The sequence below is a fragment of the Periplaneta americana genome, chromosome 16, assembly GCF_040183065.1.
Source record: "Periplaneta americana isolate PAMFEO1 chromosome 16, P.americana_PAMFEO1_priV1, whole genome shotgun sequence".
Lineage (NCBI taxonomy): Eukaryota > Metazoa > Arthropoda > Insecta > Blattodea > Blattidae > Periplaneta > Periplaneta americana.
In genome coordinates, this window is record NC_091132.1 from 164,994,341 (window position 1) to 165,015,197 (window position 20,857).

The window sequence follows — 20,857 nt, forward strand, 5'->3', positions numbered from 1 at the left end:
TAAGTTCGTTGTAAGTTGGATTTTAGGCTATATGGCATTCAAAATACTTTATTTAAAAGGGGGGTTATAAGGCTACCTGAATTAAATAAACCGAAATATCTCGCTTATTATTGTTTTTTTTTGTGAAAAATGTTACATAACAAAAGTTTCTTTAAAAATGATTTCCGATAAGTTTCATTTCAAGCAAAATGTTGGTGGGATCAAATTGCACCAAAGACGGATGTTCTCTGAACCAAATGATCATATTTTAATTATTTGCATGTAATAACAATTAAGAAACATGCGAAAGGAATTATCATAGCACTAAATGAGTGGTCTCTGGACAAAAATGATCGCATTTTAATTATTTAAATACAATTTAAATTAAGTGACATATTAAACGATTTATCCTTCTATGAAACAGGAATTTTCCCTGGATCAGATGTCCTATATTAATTATGTAATTAGTATATATTTAATTCTAACAAGTGCAGCGGAGCGCACGGGTACAGCTAGTATTTAATATAATCAAATATGTACCAAACCTATACGCACATAGAATTATTCCAATTCAGAACTAAGTAAAACTAAAGAACTCCATAAAGAAATAACATTTCAATGGATACCTAGTAATTGTGGTATACCTGGAAACGAGAAAGTCAATAACGTTGTGAAATAGGCAACATATTTGCAACCAAGACCTCTTCAAGTGATACCTCTATCCAATGCCTTGTCGACCCGGTTGGCGAGTTGGTATAGCGCTGGCCTTCTATGCCCAAGGTTGCGGGTTCGATCCCGGGCCAGGTCGATGGCATTTAAGTGTGCTTAAATGCGACATGTTCATGTCAGTAGATTTACTGGCATGTAAAAGAACTCCTGCGGGACAAAATTCTGGCACATCCGGTGATGCTAATATAACCTCTGCAGTTGCGAGCGTCGTTAAATAAAACATAACATTTTTTTTAACATTCCAATGCCTTTGCTTCAGTAAAGTCTCATTTTATAAACTTATGGATCAACAACTTGTTTTCTTCTGAAACAAGAAAAATTTTACAGTCCGTTCAAAAGAAACCAAGTGACCTGGAAATGTACAAAAACTTGCACAGACATGTTCAAACATTTTTAACAAACAGGTCACATTGTCACACAATTGTACCTATACCGATTTGACCTTTCTGATAATCCTACTTGTCTGTGGTGTAATAATCATGATGAAGATCAGGAACACATTCTTGTATACTGTCCATACATAAACCACAAAAGGAGTAAATTAAAATCATCAGTATCAGTTGCAGAAGACACAGCCTTGCAGTATATATTGACTACACCCCAACTCTGGCTACTAGCAACAGGCATCTATAATGACCACCGTTCATAATACCCTCATTTCTCATGAAAAACAAAAATTGAATAGACAATAGTGGACTTTATGTTGTCATCAAACGGCTGGATACATTAAGAAGATTGTTTGGATGATTCTTTCTATTATACAGACGGATTTTGTGTTATAATATGATAATCAGAAAGCTGAAATGCTCTTACGACAGAAATATTTCAATGTAGTAAGCAATGTTCTTGTTCTTCTCTTAAATAATATACAAATACTGAAAACCGTTGCACTTATATTTCTTCTCCACAAAAATATTTTCGTGGAAAAATAATACAAGTGTCTTCAGGATCCTAATTTACTTAAACTCTTTAGAATAGATAATTTCTATTTAGAAGTTAAAAAATATAGGTACCAACATATACAACTGTAAATTTACAGCAAAATAGTCCTGTAACAGATTTTTTAATTTCCTTTTCAACTTCAAAGTCATTTATCTCGATACTTACTAAATGTCACTCGTATCACTTTGCTCCTGAGTGCCTAAATTGTGTCCAAAGTAACCCTAAGTAGCAGGCGAATTTCGATAGAGAGATTTCTCAATAGAAATGGCAACCAAGCAAGAGTTGGCAACCATAGCGTTTTCCACGTAAAATTTGTTGTATAGGTTAATACTAGAACGTTGAGACAATTCTGATATTTCCAACATAATTAATAATTTCTTTATAGCATTGTATCTCTAGTGGTAAAATAGGTTCGTTTAGATTTGAAGTTCATTACTTTAATGTATGTGTGTTGCGACTATTCTATTTACTTGTAGTATATTTTCGTCAGGATTCCAGCTGCCAAAAAGGTGTCTGTATCATCAGAATCCGACGGTATTGCACATGAAGATAACGAGACTGTGTGCGAGATATCCAAGAATCCAGATTCCTCACGAAAGTATACCCGAACTCGTGAAGATAAGAAGCATTTGCAATTCGAAATGTCTAAAGAATGTGTCTCCAATCCGGCAAAATCGACGATGCATATACGTGAGCGTGTAGTCAAGAATGCTTACAAATGCGATATTTGTGGTACAAGTTTTCCGAAGCCGAGTATTTTAAAAAGACATGAACTCCGGCACACAGGAGAGAAACCATTCGGATGTGATGTTTGCGGTAAGTGTTTCTCGCAGTCGGGCACTTTAAGAAGACATGAACTGCTGCACACAGGCGATAAAAATTTCAACTGTGGTGTTTGTGGCAAATGTTTCTCGGTGTCGAGTCATCTACGAAGCCATGAACGAGTTCACACGGGCGAGAAGACTTTGAAATGTGATGTTGCTGGTAAGTGTTTCTCGGCATCCAATTGTCTTAGAAGACATGATCGCTTGCATATTTGTGAGAAACCTTTCAGATGTAATGTCTGTGGCAAGTGTTTTTCGCAGTCGCGTTACCTAAAAAGCCATGAACGTTTTCACACATGTGAGAAAATTTTCAAATGTGATGTTTGTGGTAAGTGTTTCTCGATGTCGAGTAGTCTTATGAGGCATAAACTCGTGCACAATGGTGAGAAACCATTCAAATGCGATGTTTGTGGCAAGTGTTTTTCGCAGTCGAGTAATCTTAGAAGGCATGAACGTCTTCACAAAGGCGAGAAAACTTTCAAATGTGATGTATGTGGTAAGTGTTTCTCGGTGTCGAGTACTCTTAGGCGGCATAAACTCGTGCACAATGGTGAGAAACCATTCAAATGCGATGTTTGTGGCAAGTGTTTTTCGCAGTCGAGTAATCTAAGAAGCCATGAATATATTCACAAAGGCGAGAAAACTTTCAAATGTGATGTTTGTGGCATGTGTTTCTCGGTTTCGATGAGTCTTAGAAGGCATAAACTCGTGCACAATGGTGTGAAACCATTCAAATGCAATATTTGTGGCAAGTGTTTCTTGGTGTCGGGTAATCTAAGAAGCCATGAACGTCTTCACAAAGGCGACAAACCTTTCAAATGTGATATTTGTGGTAAGTGTTTCTCGGTGTCGAGTAGTCTTAGAAGGCATTCACTCGTTCACAATGGTGAGAAACCATTCAAATGCGATGTTTGTGGCAGGTGTTTTTCGCAGTCGACTCATCTAAGATGCCATGAACATCTTCACAAAGGCGAGAAATCTTTCAAATGTGATGTCTGTGGCAAGTGTTTCTCGGTGCCAAGGAGTCTTAGAAGGCATAAACTCTTGCACCTTTGTTAGAAACGATTCTAATGCAGTGTTTGTGGCAAGTGTTTTTCGCAGTCGAGTCATCTAAGAAGCCACGAACTTCTTCACACAGGCAAGAAAACTTTCTAATATGATGTATGTGCTAAGTGTTTTTCGCAGTCGAGTTACCTAAGCCGGCATGAACATATTCACAAAGGCGAGAAAACTTTCAAATGTGATGTATGTGGCAAGTGTTTTTCGCAGTCGAGTCACCTAAGACGCCATGAACATCTTCAAAAAGGCGAGAAATCTTTCAAATAAGATGTATGTGGCAAGTATTTTTCGTAGTCGATTCATCTAAGACTTCATGAACATCTTCACAAAGGCAAGAAAACTTTGTAATAAGATGTATGTGCTAAGTGTTTTTCGCAGTCGAGTCACCTAAGCCGGCATGAACATATTCTCAAAGGCGAGAAAACTTTCAAATGTGATGTATGTGGCAAGTGTTTTTCGCAGTCGAGTCACCTAAGACACCATGAACATCTTCACAAAAGCAAGAAAACTTTCAAATGTGATGTATGTGGCATGTGTTTTTCGCAGTCGGGTCACCTAAGACGCCATGAACATCTTCACAAAAGCAAGAAAACTTTCAAATGTGATGTATGTGGCATGTGTTTTTCGCAGTCGGGTCACCTAAGACGCCATGAACATCTTCACAAAGGCGAGAAAACTTCAAATGTGATGTTTGTGGCAAGTGTTTTCGCAGTCGAGTCATCTAAGAAGCCATGAACATCTTCACAAAGGCGAGAAATCTTTCAAATGTGATGTCTGTGGCAAGTGTTTCTCGGTGTCAAGGAGTCTTAGAAGGCATAAACTCATGCACCATTGTGACAAACGATTCTAATGGAATGTTTGTCGCAAGTGTGTTTCGCAGTCGAGTTATCTAAGACGCCATGAACATCTTCACTAAGGCGAGAAAGCTTTCAAATGTGATGTATGTGGGAAATGTTTTTCGCAGTCGATTCATCTAAGACTCCATGAACTCTTCACAAAGGCAAGTAAACTTTCTAATATGATGTATGTGCTAAGTGTTTTTCGCTTTCGAGTCACCTAAGACGGCATGAACATGTTCCCAAAGGCGAGAAAACTTTCAAATGTGATGTATGTGGCAAGTGTTTTTCGCAGTCGAGTCACCTAAGACGCCATGAACATGTTCACAAAGGCGAGAAATCTTTCAAATGTGATGTATGTGGCAAGTGTTTTTCGCAGTCGATTCATCTAAGACTCCATGAACATCTTCACAAAGGCAAGAAAACTTTCAAATGTCATGTATGTGGCATGTGTTTTTCGCAGTCGGGTCACCTAAGACGCCATGAACACATTCACAAAGGCGAGAAAACTTTCAAATGTGGCGTATGTGGCAAGTGTTTTTCGCAGTCGATTCATCTAAGACTCCATGAACATCTTCACAAAAGCAAGAAAACTTTCAAATGTGATGTATGTGGCATGTGTTTTTCGCAGTCGGGTCACCTAAGACGCCATGAACATCTTCACAAAGGCGAGAAAACTTCAAATGTGATGTTTGTGGCAAGTGTTTTCGCAGTCGAGTCATCTAAGAAGCCATGAACATCTTCACAAAGGCGTCGACGTGGTTGGCGAGTTGGTATAGCGCTGGTCTTCTATGCCCAAGGTTGCGGTTCGATCCCGGGCCAGGTCGATGGCATTTAAGTGTGCTTAAATGCGACAGGCTCATGTTAGTAGATTTACTGGCATGTAAAAGAACTCCTGCGGGACAAAATTTCGGCAAATCCGGCGACGCTGATACAACCTCTGCAGTTGCGAGCGTCGTTAAATAAATCATAGCATTCTTCACAAAGGCGAGAAAACTTTGAAATGTGATGTTTGTGGCAAGTGTTTTTCGCAGTCGATTCATCTAAAACTCCATGAACATCTTCACAAAGGCGAGAAAACTTTCAAATGGCATGTATGTGGCAAGTGTTTTTCGCAGTCGAGTCATCTAAGACGCCATGAACATCTTCACAAAGGCGAGGAAACGTTCATTTGTGATGTTTGTGGCAAATGTTTTCGCAATCGAGTCATCTAAGAAGTCATGAACATCTTCACAAAGGTCGCCCTGGTTGGCAAGTTGGTATAGCGCTGGCCTTCTATGCCCAAGGTTGCGGGTTCGATCCCGGGCCAGGTCGATGGCATTTAAGTGTGCTTAAATGTGACAGGCTCATGTCAGTAGATTTACTGGCATGTAAAAGAACTCCTGCGGGACAAAATTCCGGCACATCCGGCGACGCTGATATAACCTCTGCAGTTGCGAGCGTCGTTAAATAAAACATAACATTTTTTTTCTTCACAAATGCGAGAAAACTCTTAAATGTGATGTTTGTGGCAATTGTTTTTCGCAGTCGAGTCATCTAAGACGCCATGAACATCTCCACAAAGGCGAGAAAGCTTAACATGTGACGTTTGTGACAAATGTTTCTCGCAGTCGAGTCATCTAAGACGCCATGAACATCTTCACAAAGGCGAGAAAGCTTAACATGTGACGTTTGTGACAAATGTTTCTCGCAGTCGAGTCATCTAAGACGCCATGAACATCTTCACAAAGGCGAGAAAGCTTAACATGTGACGTTTGTGACAAATGTTTCTCGCAGTCGAGTCGAGTCATCTAAGACGCCATGAACATCTTCACAAAGGCAAGAAAACTTTCAAATGTGATGTTTGTGGCAAGTGTTTTTCTCAGTCAAGTCATCTAAGACGACATGAACATCTTCACAAAGGCGACAAAACTTTCAAATGTGATATTTATGGTAAGTGTTTCTCGGTGTCGAGTAGTCTTAGAAGGCATAAACTCGTGAACAAAGGTGAGAAAACATTCAAATGCCATTTTTATGGCATGTGTTTGTTGCTTTCGAGTAGTCTTAGAAGGCATAATCTCGTGCAAATTCGTGGGAAACGTTTCAAATGCGGTGATATTTATGTTTCTCAAAATCGAGTAGCCTAGAAAGACATGAAGAACCGGACACGGCCGCGAAACCATTTGAATTGCTGTGTATGTGGCAAATGATCTCAGATGCCAGATCCCTAAAATGCCTGAATCCTTCACACATGGGAAAATCCGAAGTCTGTTGGATTTGTTTCTCGCATTCGAATGGCGTCAGAGGGCACGAACTCGTGCTCAGAGGTGAGTTTCTCACCTTTGAAATCTGGTTACAGAAGCGAGAAAACTGTCATACATGAAGTGTTTCTTTCAATCGAGTGGCCTGAAAAACAAACCTCTGCACACATGAGTAACCTTTCTGATGTAATTATTCTGGTCTTTCTCGGCGATGGGTAACGTAAAGAGTCATCAACACCTGCACAAAATCGACGTATCTTTGAATTGTGATTACTATGGGAAGTGTTTCTCGATGTGAGCTATATAAGAAAGCGTGAACAACTCCACGCAGGCTGTCTAATTTATTTACTCGTATACAGAGCGGGATGAATTGAGACAAGATTAATTGCAGTTTCATCAATTATTTGTGAGTAATAGCCAAATGCACGATTTTTGTAGCAGTATTCTATTATCATTCGTTTCTTTTCTAAATTAACGACGATAATTTTTGTGAATTGAAGCCAAATTAATGCAGAGCAATGAACATCAATGCAGATCACTGCGGCCAGTGCTCAACTGTGACTGGATTACAGTTATTAATAGTATAACTTATTAGAAGTAAAGCTTTCATGAATGCAGCATTATTTTGCCATATTTGAAATAATGACTCGGGTAATTCATCATATATCGCAAGCCCACTTCTTTCCAGCTCGAAGTCTGTTGATGCCACTAAACGCTGCAGGAGGAAATATCGTTCAAGTTCACTTTCTTCAAGAAAACAGCACTCCTTGTCCAATATTCAAAATCGTCGATGGTTGTGAAAATCATTTCTACGGATTTATCCTTTGTTAGTCTGAAACACTGAGCTTTCGAGATCTGAAGTTCATTTGTTGCAAGAATGTCTTGAGAAGGAGTTTTACAGTTTTAGAACTGACATGAATCAGATACTTCCAACATTAGGATCGTCAGTTTTTTGTTAATTAATCATTACTTTTATTGCGAAACCAGATATTTTTGGTCATCTTCATCAGTAAATCCCATAGCTGTGAGGTAGAACTATAAGAACAGTAACATCCTATTTTTTTTATACATTTTGATTACTTATGTTTAATGTCACTAACGATTTGGTAAATTTCTTATATGAAAAATATCCTGTATTACATGAAATCACTATGGTATTGTATCTTATTTACTAGCATGTGTTATTCGAAATCTGAACGAAATTAATATTTTGTGTATTTTTTCATTGAACCACGTTTCTTTTTCCCGGCATACGTCATAAAATCTTTTCCTTTGTCTTTTTTTTTATTGCTTATGTACACTATGATTGGTGTTGTAAGGAAATCGTCCACACCTGTTAATTAACGGTCAGCACGTCTGCCGCGAAACCAGGTGGCCAGGGTTCGATTCCCTGTAGGGGAAAGTTACCTGGTTGAGGTTTTTCCGGTGTTTTCCCTCAACCCAATAGGAGCAAATGCTGGGTAACTTTCTGTGCTGGACTCCTGACTCATTCCACCGGCATTATCACCTTCATCTCATTCAGACGCTAAATAATCAAAGCTGTTGATAAAGCGTCGTAAAATAACGTACTGAAAAAAAAAAATTACAAAATCACGATACCGGTACAAAATAAGTTGTAATGGTTAGAATAATCGTGAAAGTGAATAAGATACTGTAAATAGTACAGACACTCACTGGTGTTAAAACTGAAAGCATTGCTTCCTAATAGCACTTTATTATATCTGAAAACATTGATGTTCCTAGCCATGTCTTTTGATACAATTCGGAAATAATCCCACGTCCCGTGTTACTTGGCCCATTGCCTATTTAAATAACGGTTGTTTCGTTTACTTACACTGACTCGTAAAATTGTTAATTATTAATAAATGTTGATATATTTTTTTTATATCTTTATTGTAAACTGTTTCCGTACTGTAAATTACTTGAAGTTTTGAAAGAAGTAAATATTACACACTTTATTTCTTGTGTAATCCTGCATTATTTTTTGTTATGCAAAATAGATGGCCGGACTTTATTGTTGACGTCTCGAATGTTTCTGTAATCTGTACGATGGTTATGTTTGATTAATGTAATGTAGTCCCCATTCCCTAAAGAAATTTTATGAAAACCACACTCTTTTTTTTCTGTCATGTATAGTTTTTTATATATGTTGTGATATATGATGTATGGAAGTTTTCTTGATTAAGTAATACTTTGGGACTTGGTGGGCCTAGCCCCCTAAAATAATGTAAATTTGTATTGATATATTATATCATTTGACTTCCATAAAATTTCTTACAAAAATTGCGATTTCATTTGGATTAGCTTAAAAAAACCGTCAATGACATCACGGTCCTAACAATGATTGTTTAAAATTAACTAACTTTCATTGCTATGTGTGTATCTCATTATTTCCATTATTATCAGTCAATAAGATACCGTAACAAATCTTCATATCAACCAGTCCTTTTATAAGGCATTTAAGATATAGAAAGGAGCAGAGGGCTATAGATTGCTATTAACTCCTCATTTGTACAAAATAAATACTTTGCTACTGCATACATATGTTAAACTCAGTGGTGTAAAGACCAATTCGAACACTTCTAAAGCAGCAAACGCTACCTTTCTGTCATAGTTCTTCTAGTTGTAATGGATGTGATGAGATGGAGTTCAGTTTGACTTATTAGCTATAGGCTATAATCATGTGGTAACGCTCACACAATGGAGGTAAGGCTTCCAACAGATGTAAGTATGGAGAGACCATCGGTCAGGTTCAGTATCAGCATATATGTTCCGTTTCATCTTTTATTTCTAGTGGGCAGTGGCTAAGTTATACTCTTTTCATACTAATACAATGTTAATGAATCTCTCGTATTTTGAAACCCACACTTCGTCTATAAAAAGCAACAAGACTCGTCTTCTTTGTACAGCAATTACTATAACATTGTTATCACTATCAGAGGTCAGCCTAGTAACTTTATTCATAATACAAGTCGTTGAATTCTGCTGTACTGTGTGCATCTTCTATATATGAATGTTTGTATATAGCGTATTATAGGTAAGAATACATATAGTTACAGACTCGTGTGGTAATTGTTTCTTCCCTCTTAAAGTATTTAATTCTCGCTTTATCTAGAATGAAACAACGACCAAGTACAGTACTGCTATGAGAAGTGATTTCTTCATGGTCACCCATGCAATGTAGAAGAAAATGATTGTTTTCTATATTGTGTACAAGAGGAATGTACGCATTGTAACTGCAGTAAGTATTCTTATTTCACTAAATTAAAATTGTAACAACTAAAAGCATTACCACTATACATCAAATGTTAAAAGAGCCGAAGTCCAGAAAGACAAATTTTACAGGAGAAACAAATAACTATTTCATGCTTATTCATTTAAGGTTATTAATATTCTGAATAATTGAAATTGAGAAGTTGCAGTATACTTAACTCACATTCGTGAGAAGTGTATTTGGAAATATAATCAATCATGCCCTTAGTAGGGGCACTAATATTAGCTGGACATATGCCTTTTTAACAAGTAATGTATTTTAACAGGGATTATATATAATAAAAACGACTTTTGTGTGAAAGACAAGATTTATTAAGTAATACTGTATACAAAACATTTTATCACAGTCTAGTATATAGAGTCACGAAGCTTGAGTTGTGAGGGTGCTAGAAACAATAGACTGTGATGGTACTATTTCGCATTGTCTGTAATTAGGTGATATTAGCGATCCTGATGGTTAGCAACTATCTATGGATGCATATTTACTACGTATTGAGCTTCGTGACTTATATACTAGACTGTGGTATCTTCACTATTTACTATTACAGGTTAAGTTTTGTTGCAGAGAAGTCTAATGTTGAACTATTATCTCACTTTATGTTTTTAATTTCCAAACAAAATTGCTTGCTAACTTCCCCTTAATGCTCCACATTCCCGCAGTTTGTTTGGTGGTATGTTGGCTTAAGGACACGACTTCTTTTTGCTGTCTCTGTGTCTTTTTCTAAAATTCTAAATACTTTTACTGTTTCACATAAGTAATTTTGTTTTATTTGTAGCTCTACATAAAGATATTAGCGCCATTACTTAAATAGCTTACTTTTGAACATTTTCATATATTACACTACCTAAAACAGCGACCTTAATAGAATGCTCAGAATATTTCATAATACGTACATGTTCCTATTAAATAATACTTTTCCTGTAAAACTCTTCATTAAGCTGAAGTACATAAGAAAATTAACGCAGAGGTTAACTCCAGATAACTGAAGTCATGGCTACAGATTCCTCGGGTAAGAAGGGGTTACTGTACATTACTGGTGAAAAAAAGAAAGCATCAATGATATTCCATTAGGCCTGCCGTGAATTGTATTTCTGTTACCATACATTGTAAAGCTGTTAGATAACTAAGAAATGTTAAAAAAAAAAATTCTTTGAAGCAGTAAATATCACTGTCAGTGTAACAATTCAAAATATGACATTTCTTTTACCCACCTAACATCAGTTGTTGACTCTAAATTGGGAACGAAATGTGTTTTAGATGAAAGAAATAGTGTTTCCATTTTACAAAGCTATAATTTGATAAAAGTTTAAGAAAATATACACACAAAATTTTATTATTGTGTGTTTTCTAAGGTATACCATAGTGAATACATTATCAACAAAGAGAATGGTTTTATTTTGTTGGTATTATAGGTAATAGCTACATTAATTGCTTACATTGTGTTTGTAAGAAGAACATTAACTTTGTAATATGATGTAATTTTTGTTTGAAAACGCAGGATAATTAAAACAAAATAAAAAAAAACAGAACTTTTATGCAAAACTACATGTTCTATATTCATAGACATTTTTAGCGCGGGTTTTCGGTGGATTATCAGCGTTTTTCGTATTGATAAACCAGTGTTAGCGATAGGATATGATTTGAATTCTGTACTAGTAACCAGTGGATAGCCGGGGCTAGCTTAGTACGCTCGTAGCGCGTGCTGCGAAATGTCAATGTGTATATGTTCAGGTTTAGCCTGGACTAAATTTATAACGAAAATAAAAATTGTAATTTTTCCTATGTTCGTTAACATTCTCATACCTACTGTGTATCAAAATAAAAGAACACGAATTTCAGAGGAACAATAAATTAATGAAAACGCTGATGTCCGATACAGAAACTTGCATTTTATGTTACAGTGAAACAATTTTGATATGTTCACCTCCAGTGCTATGGCAGATGTCCAACTTGTAATCAACCTCCTATCAGGGACCTGTTGTATAAAAGTTACTAGTCACAAGTGACAATTTACCAGTATATGGATGACAAACGACAGGTCTTAGTAATTTCTGTTGCATAACACAATTTTACTAATTTGTCGTGACTGGCATATTTTAGAAATGAATTGCAGCCATATTGACAAATGCTGTTTTAGAATATAGCGAAAAAAGTAGTGTCAAAAATAAATCATATATAAGTATAATTTAATTTCATTTATTTAATAAAGAAAGAAGAGAGACAATAGTACTCAGTGATGTAATGTTTCTTTTTGTGCAGCAGATCAATGGAAGAAAAGCAGGCAGTGGTGGTTTTTCCACAGTTCCCTTCATACGCCAGGAATTTCTAAGCATTGAGTACAGTCAACCAAAAAATATGTGATGACTACAGAACAATATAGTTTTTTATTGTTTTTTTTTACAAAACTACGCAAATATTGTTGTTAATCTAACAAAATGTTCAATATATGCTCAATATAATGCACAACAGTATATTATGTGCTGTAATGGCCGGAATATTAAAAAACTATAGCCAGTTAACTTCACATATTCATCATCACAGACGTTAATAACTTATATAACAAATGTTTTTGCATGAAAATATGCATTTGCATATGATTCCTGGCCTTACTCATCATAATGTAAAGCACATGCTGTGAGTTGTGATCAGACTGTGGCATACGGACACATAGAGAACAACTAGTGAAGTTAGAAGTTGTCTTCTAACACTGTAATAAATTGCTCATTTAAGATGTGTCTGTACTGCAGGAACGGAATTTTTCGGATCATCATGTGACTGGTATAAAGGAGGAATATGAGGACCATAGCCAAGATCTCACATCTCAGATAAAATTTGAGGAACATCCAGTGCCAATTTCATTCCCTGTAGAGAAACGTGAACCGGAGGTGAGTACAGCACAAAAAATGCACTGTTTGTTGTTCTTCTTTTTCTCCCACTGTTTATCTTGTATTTTCACTGTAATGGACATTGCCTCTTTACAACAGTACTTGGAGTGCCTTGCAGTGTGTGACAGCGGCAGAAAAATCTCATTCAGAATTGAATCAGATTCAGTAGAAAATGTTCACGATTCAATAGAAAAGGTTGAACGCAGGGCAGCAAAATATGTCAAAATGGGGAAGGGACATGGTGAAGAGATAGTAAAAGACTTAGGGTGGAAATTTCTCAAATCAAGGCGACGAAAAACCGGACTCACGGCATTGTTTAAGTTACAAGTGGGATACAAAGCATGGACCGACATCTATGCTAGATTAGCAACGCCATCATACTTAGGCAGGGCTGATCATATTCGGAAGTTCAAATGCAGAAAACAAAGAACGGACGTGGCAAAATTTTTCTTTGTTAACCACACAATAGTAGACTGGAACAGCTTGCCTGCGGCAGTCTTTCAGGGTGGTCCTCTCAAAAGCAATACATTTAAGGACACGTTGAGAAGATTGGACTGAAAATTTAATTGTAGGTGCAGTGTAATTATGTAAGTTTTCTCGTGTAATTAATTAAGTTGATATGTAATTAATTCAAAATTAATGTGATATGTAATTAATAAAGATGACATGTAATTAAGTTGAAATGTAATTAATTAAGGTGATATGTAATTACTTAAATTGGTAATAGTTGGATGAAATAGAAGTACTTATAAGTTAGGTTTACTTTTGCTTAGTGTAGGCATTATTATAGAATAGTTTTTATTTATAGTCGTAGGTTTATTGCATCCATTTATAGATAGAAATAAAATTATGTTTATTTTATTTTATATTTTTATTGCTTTATTATTGTATTATTGTAATGGTATAATTGTATATTATATATCACTGCCACCGGGTGTATACCCAATTGTAGTGTTAATAAATAAATACATACATACATACATCTGTATTCATTATTATGTATGTCTTGTTGCATTGTTATCTCGTTTTTGTTTTAAATTTGAAAACGAAATTGCTCGATATACTCACTTGTAATGGTTGCCATAGCTACACATTCCCACAGTGTATTATTTTGATAATGTGTTGTACTTGACTTTATTTCCTTTTGTTTTCTGTATGTCTTTGTCTAAAATTCTCGATGCCTTTTGCCGTTCGAAATGATTTTAGATTTTCCTTTAGACGTATGCAGAAATAGTATCACCTGTCTCTATTTCTTTTTCACACATTATTCAAAAAAATTTTATTTGCAATATGTTCTTTGCAGAACATTATGTTGTCCGTGGAGAAAAGATATGCCGTAACTTTACGATAAATTAAGGGACTTACTGTACTTTGAGTGGATTCCAGAAGAGTTTCCAAATTTTGAAAAATGTTCTGATTCATCTGGATAGATACGGCATACATCAAGGTATTCTACATTTTACTTACTTTTTTGCTGTCAGTGAAGTGCAGTCAATTTTAATATAGGTAGAGAAACGTAAAGTTGAGAACTTCATGCGGCAAGTCTTGAAATTATTAGAAATAGAAATAGAACTTTTGAATTTTCTTGAATTGATTGTGGGCGGATTCCAACTTAGTTACAAAACTCGGGAAACTTGACTAAATGTTTGAACAAAATTTCTAACCATTTTCTTGTGTGAGATATAGGTGTTATATTCATAGGAAAGGAAAACCTAAGCACTGAAAAATGATGAAATTATATCGAAAGTAGCTATGAAAATCGAGGGTATTAAAAATGATAATGCATTTTTCTTTCTCCTGCAAAATCTCTTTAAATGTGCACAGAGAATTTTGGAGGCGCATCGACGATATGTAACATTTTGTCACTGGCAAAAAAAAAAAAAAAAAGAGTCTTCAAATCGTTTTAGAACTAAACATTGTTTTTTTGATCTCCTCGTCACTAAGTTTGAATGAATCAGAAATATCTTGAAGTTCTTCTCCTACAAAGTGCAATAAAATAGCCACCTGTTTTTCCTTCAGCTCTTTTTTCATAATAAGTATCAATAAATGCACTAAATTGTTTCTTATATCTTTCCCAATTTAAGGTCATAGCGCAGTTGTGCAGATTATTTATGCATTTATGTTAATTCATATACATTTCCCTCCTAAATCCCCCAAATTCCCCTCCTGCTTGGGAACAACAGCTTTAGATTATGATTATCAAATAAATCAGTGTTTTGTTTGATAATTTTACAACACTTATCTGACATTCAATATGACCTTTAAATTTTTAGATTATGAGTCTGCCACAGGATTTGAAATTACACTTTTAGTGTGTCACATGTTGAAAAAGGTTGAAAAAGCTGCTCTATAAGGAAAAGAATCCCACGAAAAATCTAACCCACGAATTGTCTCCTATTAACTAAAAATTCTACTGCACCTAATACGATTTAAATGCAGTCCTGTGGAATCTGAAATCGATGTGCTTCTGTTTTATTTGTTCCGTATTTTTAGGAAGAGCAGAGTAACTTGGACACAGTGAATGAGGAGGCAAGGGTGGAAGTAGCGGCAGAGGGCAACGAGGTTTCTACCGAAAGGTGAGTGTGATGTGCGACTCTTCACGTAGAGAGTTCATTGTGTTTGAAGTTTCATTTCTCTTGACTGTCCAGAAGCAGCTTCAGAAGAACTGTCTGTCTGAATCATCCAGCAATAATCAGTCATCACAATGACATTCCACTTCCACTGGTTTCCTTAATATACTGTTAAAACTTTTCTTCATGTTCTTCACTAAAAGCACCTAGATTTTGAAGAAAATAATGTCGATGGTCATGCTAGAAGTGGACCTTTACACTCGTATTGCAGGCCAGAGTCGTGAAACTCCCCAACATAATTTCTACAGTTTCTTTATACTTCACTTTCTAATTCCCAAGGAAATAATGAACTTCCATTTTGAGGCCATTCCAAATGTTTTTCTGCAAACTGCTCCTCAGATTCTTAGATCGTTAAAAATACACTTTTAGGCACCTAAAATAGGCTCTACACATTGTCAATTAGGCACTAAATATATGCTTTTCGGCACCTAAAATAGGTTCTACAAATTGTGAATTAGGCACTAAATATACACTTTTCGGCACTAAAATTGCAAATTTGGGCACCTAAAATACAAATTAACACAACTCAGAATAGAGTTTTTTACACCTAAAATGTGTATCTACCTACTGAAAATGCAACAACAACTTTAATAATTAATATTAGGCATTGCGATGTATTAATTATAGTTACAAGAACAGAAAAATTATTTTGGTTGGTTTATGGTTTTATTAAAATCTAAAATAATTGTGTTTAATTATATCAGTAATTATTATGTATTTGTCTAGTTCTGCAGTAGTTATTAGTGGTATTAGTCTGGGCAGCTTTCGCTTTATCATCGGAGCCATTAACATGCTGACTGATGTGATTTTTTCTCTCGCGACACCTCAACACCAGAAAACAATAGTTATAATTACTGCATAATATTCATTATTGATATTAGAAGGTCAATTATTGAAATGCACATCACTGGTACCAATATTTTAAATTAAGTCTACCAGAAGAACAATTTCCTTATAAATCCGTCCATTTTATCTCTGGCTGTTATGTTAAAATCTTGGTTTCCCAAACTACTATTTCAAGTGTTTGAAGAAACTGATCAGAAAGAAGCCAAAACGAATTGAAGTCGGTCTAATATATTATGAGACAAGGTTGGGAAGTGCTTTTCACAAAATCGAACAAAAGTTTGAAAAACGATTACAGCGAGTTTTTCAATTTCAGAGATTGTGCAATCCACTTCACAAACGTGAATTGTACAACATTTTTAAAATTGCAAGTACAATGTATTTTGCATTGAAAATTCAGAGTAATATTATTCCAAAGCTTTCGCAAAACTGCACTTTAATAGTAATTTATTTAATCTGGCAGAGCTAAGGCTATTAGGACTTCTAACTAAGTAACAATAAGTGCACTGTAATGGGTCTATTTCAGTATAGTTTTATGTTATGAAGAATGGTTTCCAAAGCAACAAATTTCTGTGTGAGAATTCTAACTATCAAAGATTAACAACAGTAGCTGTAAATAAGGCAAAAAAATAGCTTTGCATATTGCAATTTCTAGTTTTGCAGGTATCGATGAAAGATAAGTAGTTGGGTGGTATCTACTGATTTTGAGTAAAATTATCCATATTCACGATCTTACAGGCATTTGTATTTTTCGAATGGGGTTAATTAGTGGTATGGTAATGGAGGGGTTGCTTAATATCTCACCCAAAAGTGAGAACCACTTCCTTAAGGAATGGAGTAGGCAGTTGCAATGACGAGAATTTGCAACGGTAAATGATGAAGGGTAACAGGAAGTGTTATGATGAGGTAAACTAAAAGTGCCGGTGATCTGAGATCGAGTATTTAGGGTATGGTTGGAACATAAATTCACAAGATGAGATAACAGATAAGTTGGCGTTGAGGTGTGCTGAATTTTAAATAGCAGAAAAGACAGTGTGAAGTCCTGTGGTCATAGCATTGTAATATGCAAAAAGAACATACGAAAATAGTGAAACAACCAGGTAGGTTGCTCATAGTTTATATTACTTATAAAACTGTTCAAAACCTACAACGATATAATATGTATTAACGGCAAATAACAACAATTTGATGATCAATTAGGAAACTAATATCCGAACGCACGAAAAAATTGTTTCTGGTCAGCGAGTGCCTACCCTCAGCTTAAGGCTGCGGTGCTTCCCTTTGAGTCGTCCACCGAAAAAAAATTCAACAATGTTTGCACAGTATCCATAATGCACAAATTGTCAATTGAAAATGTGGTGTAAATGAACAAACAGTACAACATAATCTGTCTACGTTCCCCTTAAATTATCTTGAAAGCTATTTTCGTGCCTAAACGAAAATAGTATTGAAAATTTCAAGCCGTTTATTATACCCTTTCCAATAACTACAATTGAGGGGTTTGCCGGAATATGGGTGTATACGTCGATATGGTGAAATGTGATACAGGCAATCTCAGATTTTAAAACGCACCTGAATAAAATGTTATACGGATAGTGAACAAAATTATAAATTAAATTTAAAATCCTAGTGAATATAAATGTTTTGTAGCACTTAAGCAATTTATATTATTAAATTTCCTTATATTTGTACCATATAAAACTTCGGTCTATACGCCCTTGTTCCATATAATGATTTGCTTAGGGGATTTAATGTAGATTTCAGATTTAAATTTCACACGGAATTGAAACAAAGATATATTTTATGACATTTATTATCTACTTCTAAAGTAATTCACATTATTTCAGATATACTGAGTAGACATTAAGTACGCAAAGCAAAATCTCTGAATATAGGCTAACAGAAAAAGAAAATCTCCATTTTGTGTGAACATAAATAAATAAAATTTACTGTTTGTATAATCCTGATAACAATAAGCCCAAAAATTTGAATATTGTAACAAATCTCTTTATATAACATAACATTTCCGTCTGAATCTACGAGTTTCATAAATTTGTTTACTCTTAAAGCAAGGACAATAATGAACATAAAACCTGTCAAACGAAACAACTGGAGTGAATAATTTGAACTATACAGGGTGTTTAAAAAATACGGGGCATAATTTCAGGTATGTATTTCCCACATGTAGACAATCAAAATAGTTCATTACAACATGTGTCCGGAAATGCTTTATTTCCGAGTTATGGCCTTCACAACATTGAAATTCACCGGAACCATACCTCATGTTTTAGAAGACACTCCACTGATCAATCGTCAACACATTCACTTCTTGCATGATGGCGCTCCTGCACACTTCAGTCGTACGGCTCGCCGGTACTTGGATCGAAGGTTTCCTGATCGATGGATAGATAGAGGTGGACCAATTGCTTGGCCTCCACGCTCACCTGATCTGAACCCTCTCGATTTATACTTGTGGGGCCATTTAAAATCATTGGTTTATTCGTCTCCGGTGCCTGATTTGGAATACCTTCGGAATCGAATTGTGGCATGTTCTGAGGACATACGCAATACTCCTGGGGTTTGGGATCGTGTTCGCAGGTCAATGAGACATCGATGTGAGGCCTGTATTCAAGCAGGAGGTGGACATTTTGAACATCTTCTGTAATGACAACGACTTGCTAAAAGAAAAACGTTCCGGTGAATTTCAATGTTGTGAAGGCCATAACTCGGAAATGAAGCATTTCCGGACACATGTTGTAATGAACTATTTTGATTGTCTACATGTGGGAAATACATACCTGAAATTATGCCCCGTATTTTTAAACACCCTGTATATATTTTCTTAGTCTCTACAAAGAGAAAACACACACAGTACATTATGCGGTAACGCACAGCACTAGCTCTACTTGTAGACTGACTGACTAAATCGCGCACGCACGCAGCCCTGTCCTGCAGGTATGTACAGTACAATCAGAACAAAATTTCGCTACTATAATTAGCGAATTATTCACTACAATTTAAACCGTTTTCCCGAAGAAGGGCGTAGAGGTCTATCCGCCTTTCTTCCAGCAAACCCCTCAATTACAATCACTTTCTGTCCTTCGTAGATAACGTAGTCTATTTCCCAATCTTTAATATTTTATTCTCTCTTTCCTACATAAATTATGTATGAGATGTGTTTTGTTTTATATTTTATAATTTGTTTTTGGCTGTATATTATAGTATAATGTTAATTTCAAAAGCGTCCATTGTCTCCTATAACTAAAATGATAATTCACGACGATCTATCTCCAACGCAGATGAACATCATGGTCAAGTGGGTTTCATCTCATTTGGGTATTTAATAATTAAAATATATATATATATATATAATTGTTGTAAATATTTTAAAGACTGATAGAATATTTTCTGCCTAGGATTGGAATGCCCACAAAGAGGAAATCATCAGAATCCGTCGGTATTGTACATGTAGAGAAGACGATTGTGTGTCAGATTTTAAATAGTTCAGGTTCCTCGGAAAAACCTGTGGGGATTCATGAAGATGAGAAGCAACTTGAAATCAAAGCATCTGAACCTTGTTTCTCGAAATCGTCAACTGAGATGTATTTCCAGAACGGCCTGAATATTGTGTGGCCTACTTCAGTTTCGATCTGCCATTCTGAACTGACAGTCCTGGAGCTACAGGCTACTTGTAAGTCTATGGAGACCATAACCCTAATGTTCTCTATGAGATGGCGCTAATGCTTGTAATCACAGGTGGAAATTAAAATCTCTCCGATTTCCTAAGTGCAGTAAATGAATAAGTCTGTCGCCTGCCATTGTAAGTGCTAGGGTAAGTTACCTACAAAGAATACAATTATATCTGAAAAATAAAAATGTATGCTGTGTAATCTACGAAATAGGTTATAATAATATTAGGATGTTGAAACAACATATGTATAATAAGAGTATTCCTTCAACTTCACGGAATTCACCTGGGGAGGAATATGATTAACTTTTATATTGCCTACATAAAAACATGTTACAGTAGAGTATCGATTAACCGGCCTTCTGTGTTACCCGGTTAGTTTTTTTTCTTTTACAGTAGTGTAGTACGTAAATTCAGTACTGAACAATAACAAAGTCTTTTTAAGTAAATTACATTAGGTACTATGCTGAATTATGAATAAAAAACAGTTTATTATGTACATGTGAGTATAGTGTGATTTACATTACTGGGTTCGACCTCTGAACCTTTAATTTTACAGGATCAAAAACCACATAGCGCTCTCAACCTCCGTATAATCCGGATTCTTTGTTATCCCGATTGCCCTTGGCTTACATAGTCCAAGATGCACTGGTGACATTAAAAAAGTTTAACAAGCAGTTCTCTAATGCTTACGTATGTTAAACATATACGATATACGTCCATTGTAATTGTAAATGTTACCTAGAATTAATATAATAAGTTCGTCCGAACCGGCCGAAAATCATCACTGCCAAGATGCATTTAACCATTTTACGATTTTTTCAGCTGTGTAGCTGTTGTAGTTCATATTCGATAACTGAAAATATTTCCATCGTTTTTACGACGGTTAAATACGCCGCAAATGTAAGTTTGAAAAAATTGTCCAAAA

At 35.6% G+C, this 20,857-nt stretch overlaps 2 protein-coding genes across 3 annotated transcripts in view; both read left to right on the plus strand.

The window, feature by feature from the left end:
• LOC138691764 (zinc finger protein 737-like) overlaps positions 1–9,948 on the plus strand; it is a 29,547-nt gene extending 19,599 nt beyond the window's left edge. The window contains exon 5 of one of the 2 annotated variants that reach the window (XM_069814117.1): positions 2,141–8,866. In XM_069814117.1, the coding sequence (XP_069670218.1) occupies positions 2,141–3,533 (1,393 nt within the window). In that variant the 3' untranslated portion in view covers positions 3,534–8,866. Of the gene's footprint in view, positions 1–2,140; positions 8,867–9,724 lie in introns of those variants that run through there. The other variant, XM_069814118.1, reaches the window with a different exon arrangement.
• Positions 9,949–10,873: 925 nt separating this feature from the next.
• On the plus strand, positions 10,874–20,428 carry LOC138691427 (uncharacterized). The gene is made up of 4 exons (XM_069813353.1): positions 10,874–10,892; positions 12,614–12,768; positions 15,262–15,344; positions 19,658–20,428. The coding sequence occupies exons 1-4, from the start codon at positions 10,874–10,876 to the stop codon at positions 19,980–19,982; spliced, it is 582 nt and encodes a 193-aa protein (XP_069669454.1). The 3' UTR covers positions 19,983–20,428.
• The last annotated feature ends 429 nt before the right edge of the window (positions 20,429–20,857 follow it).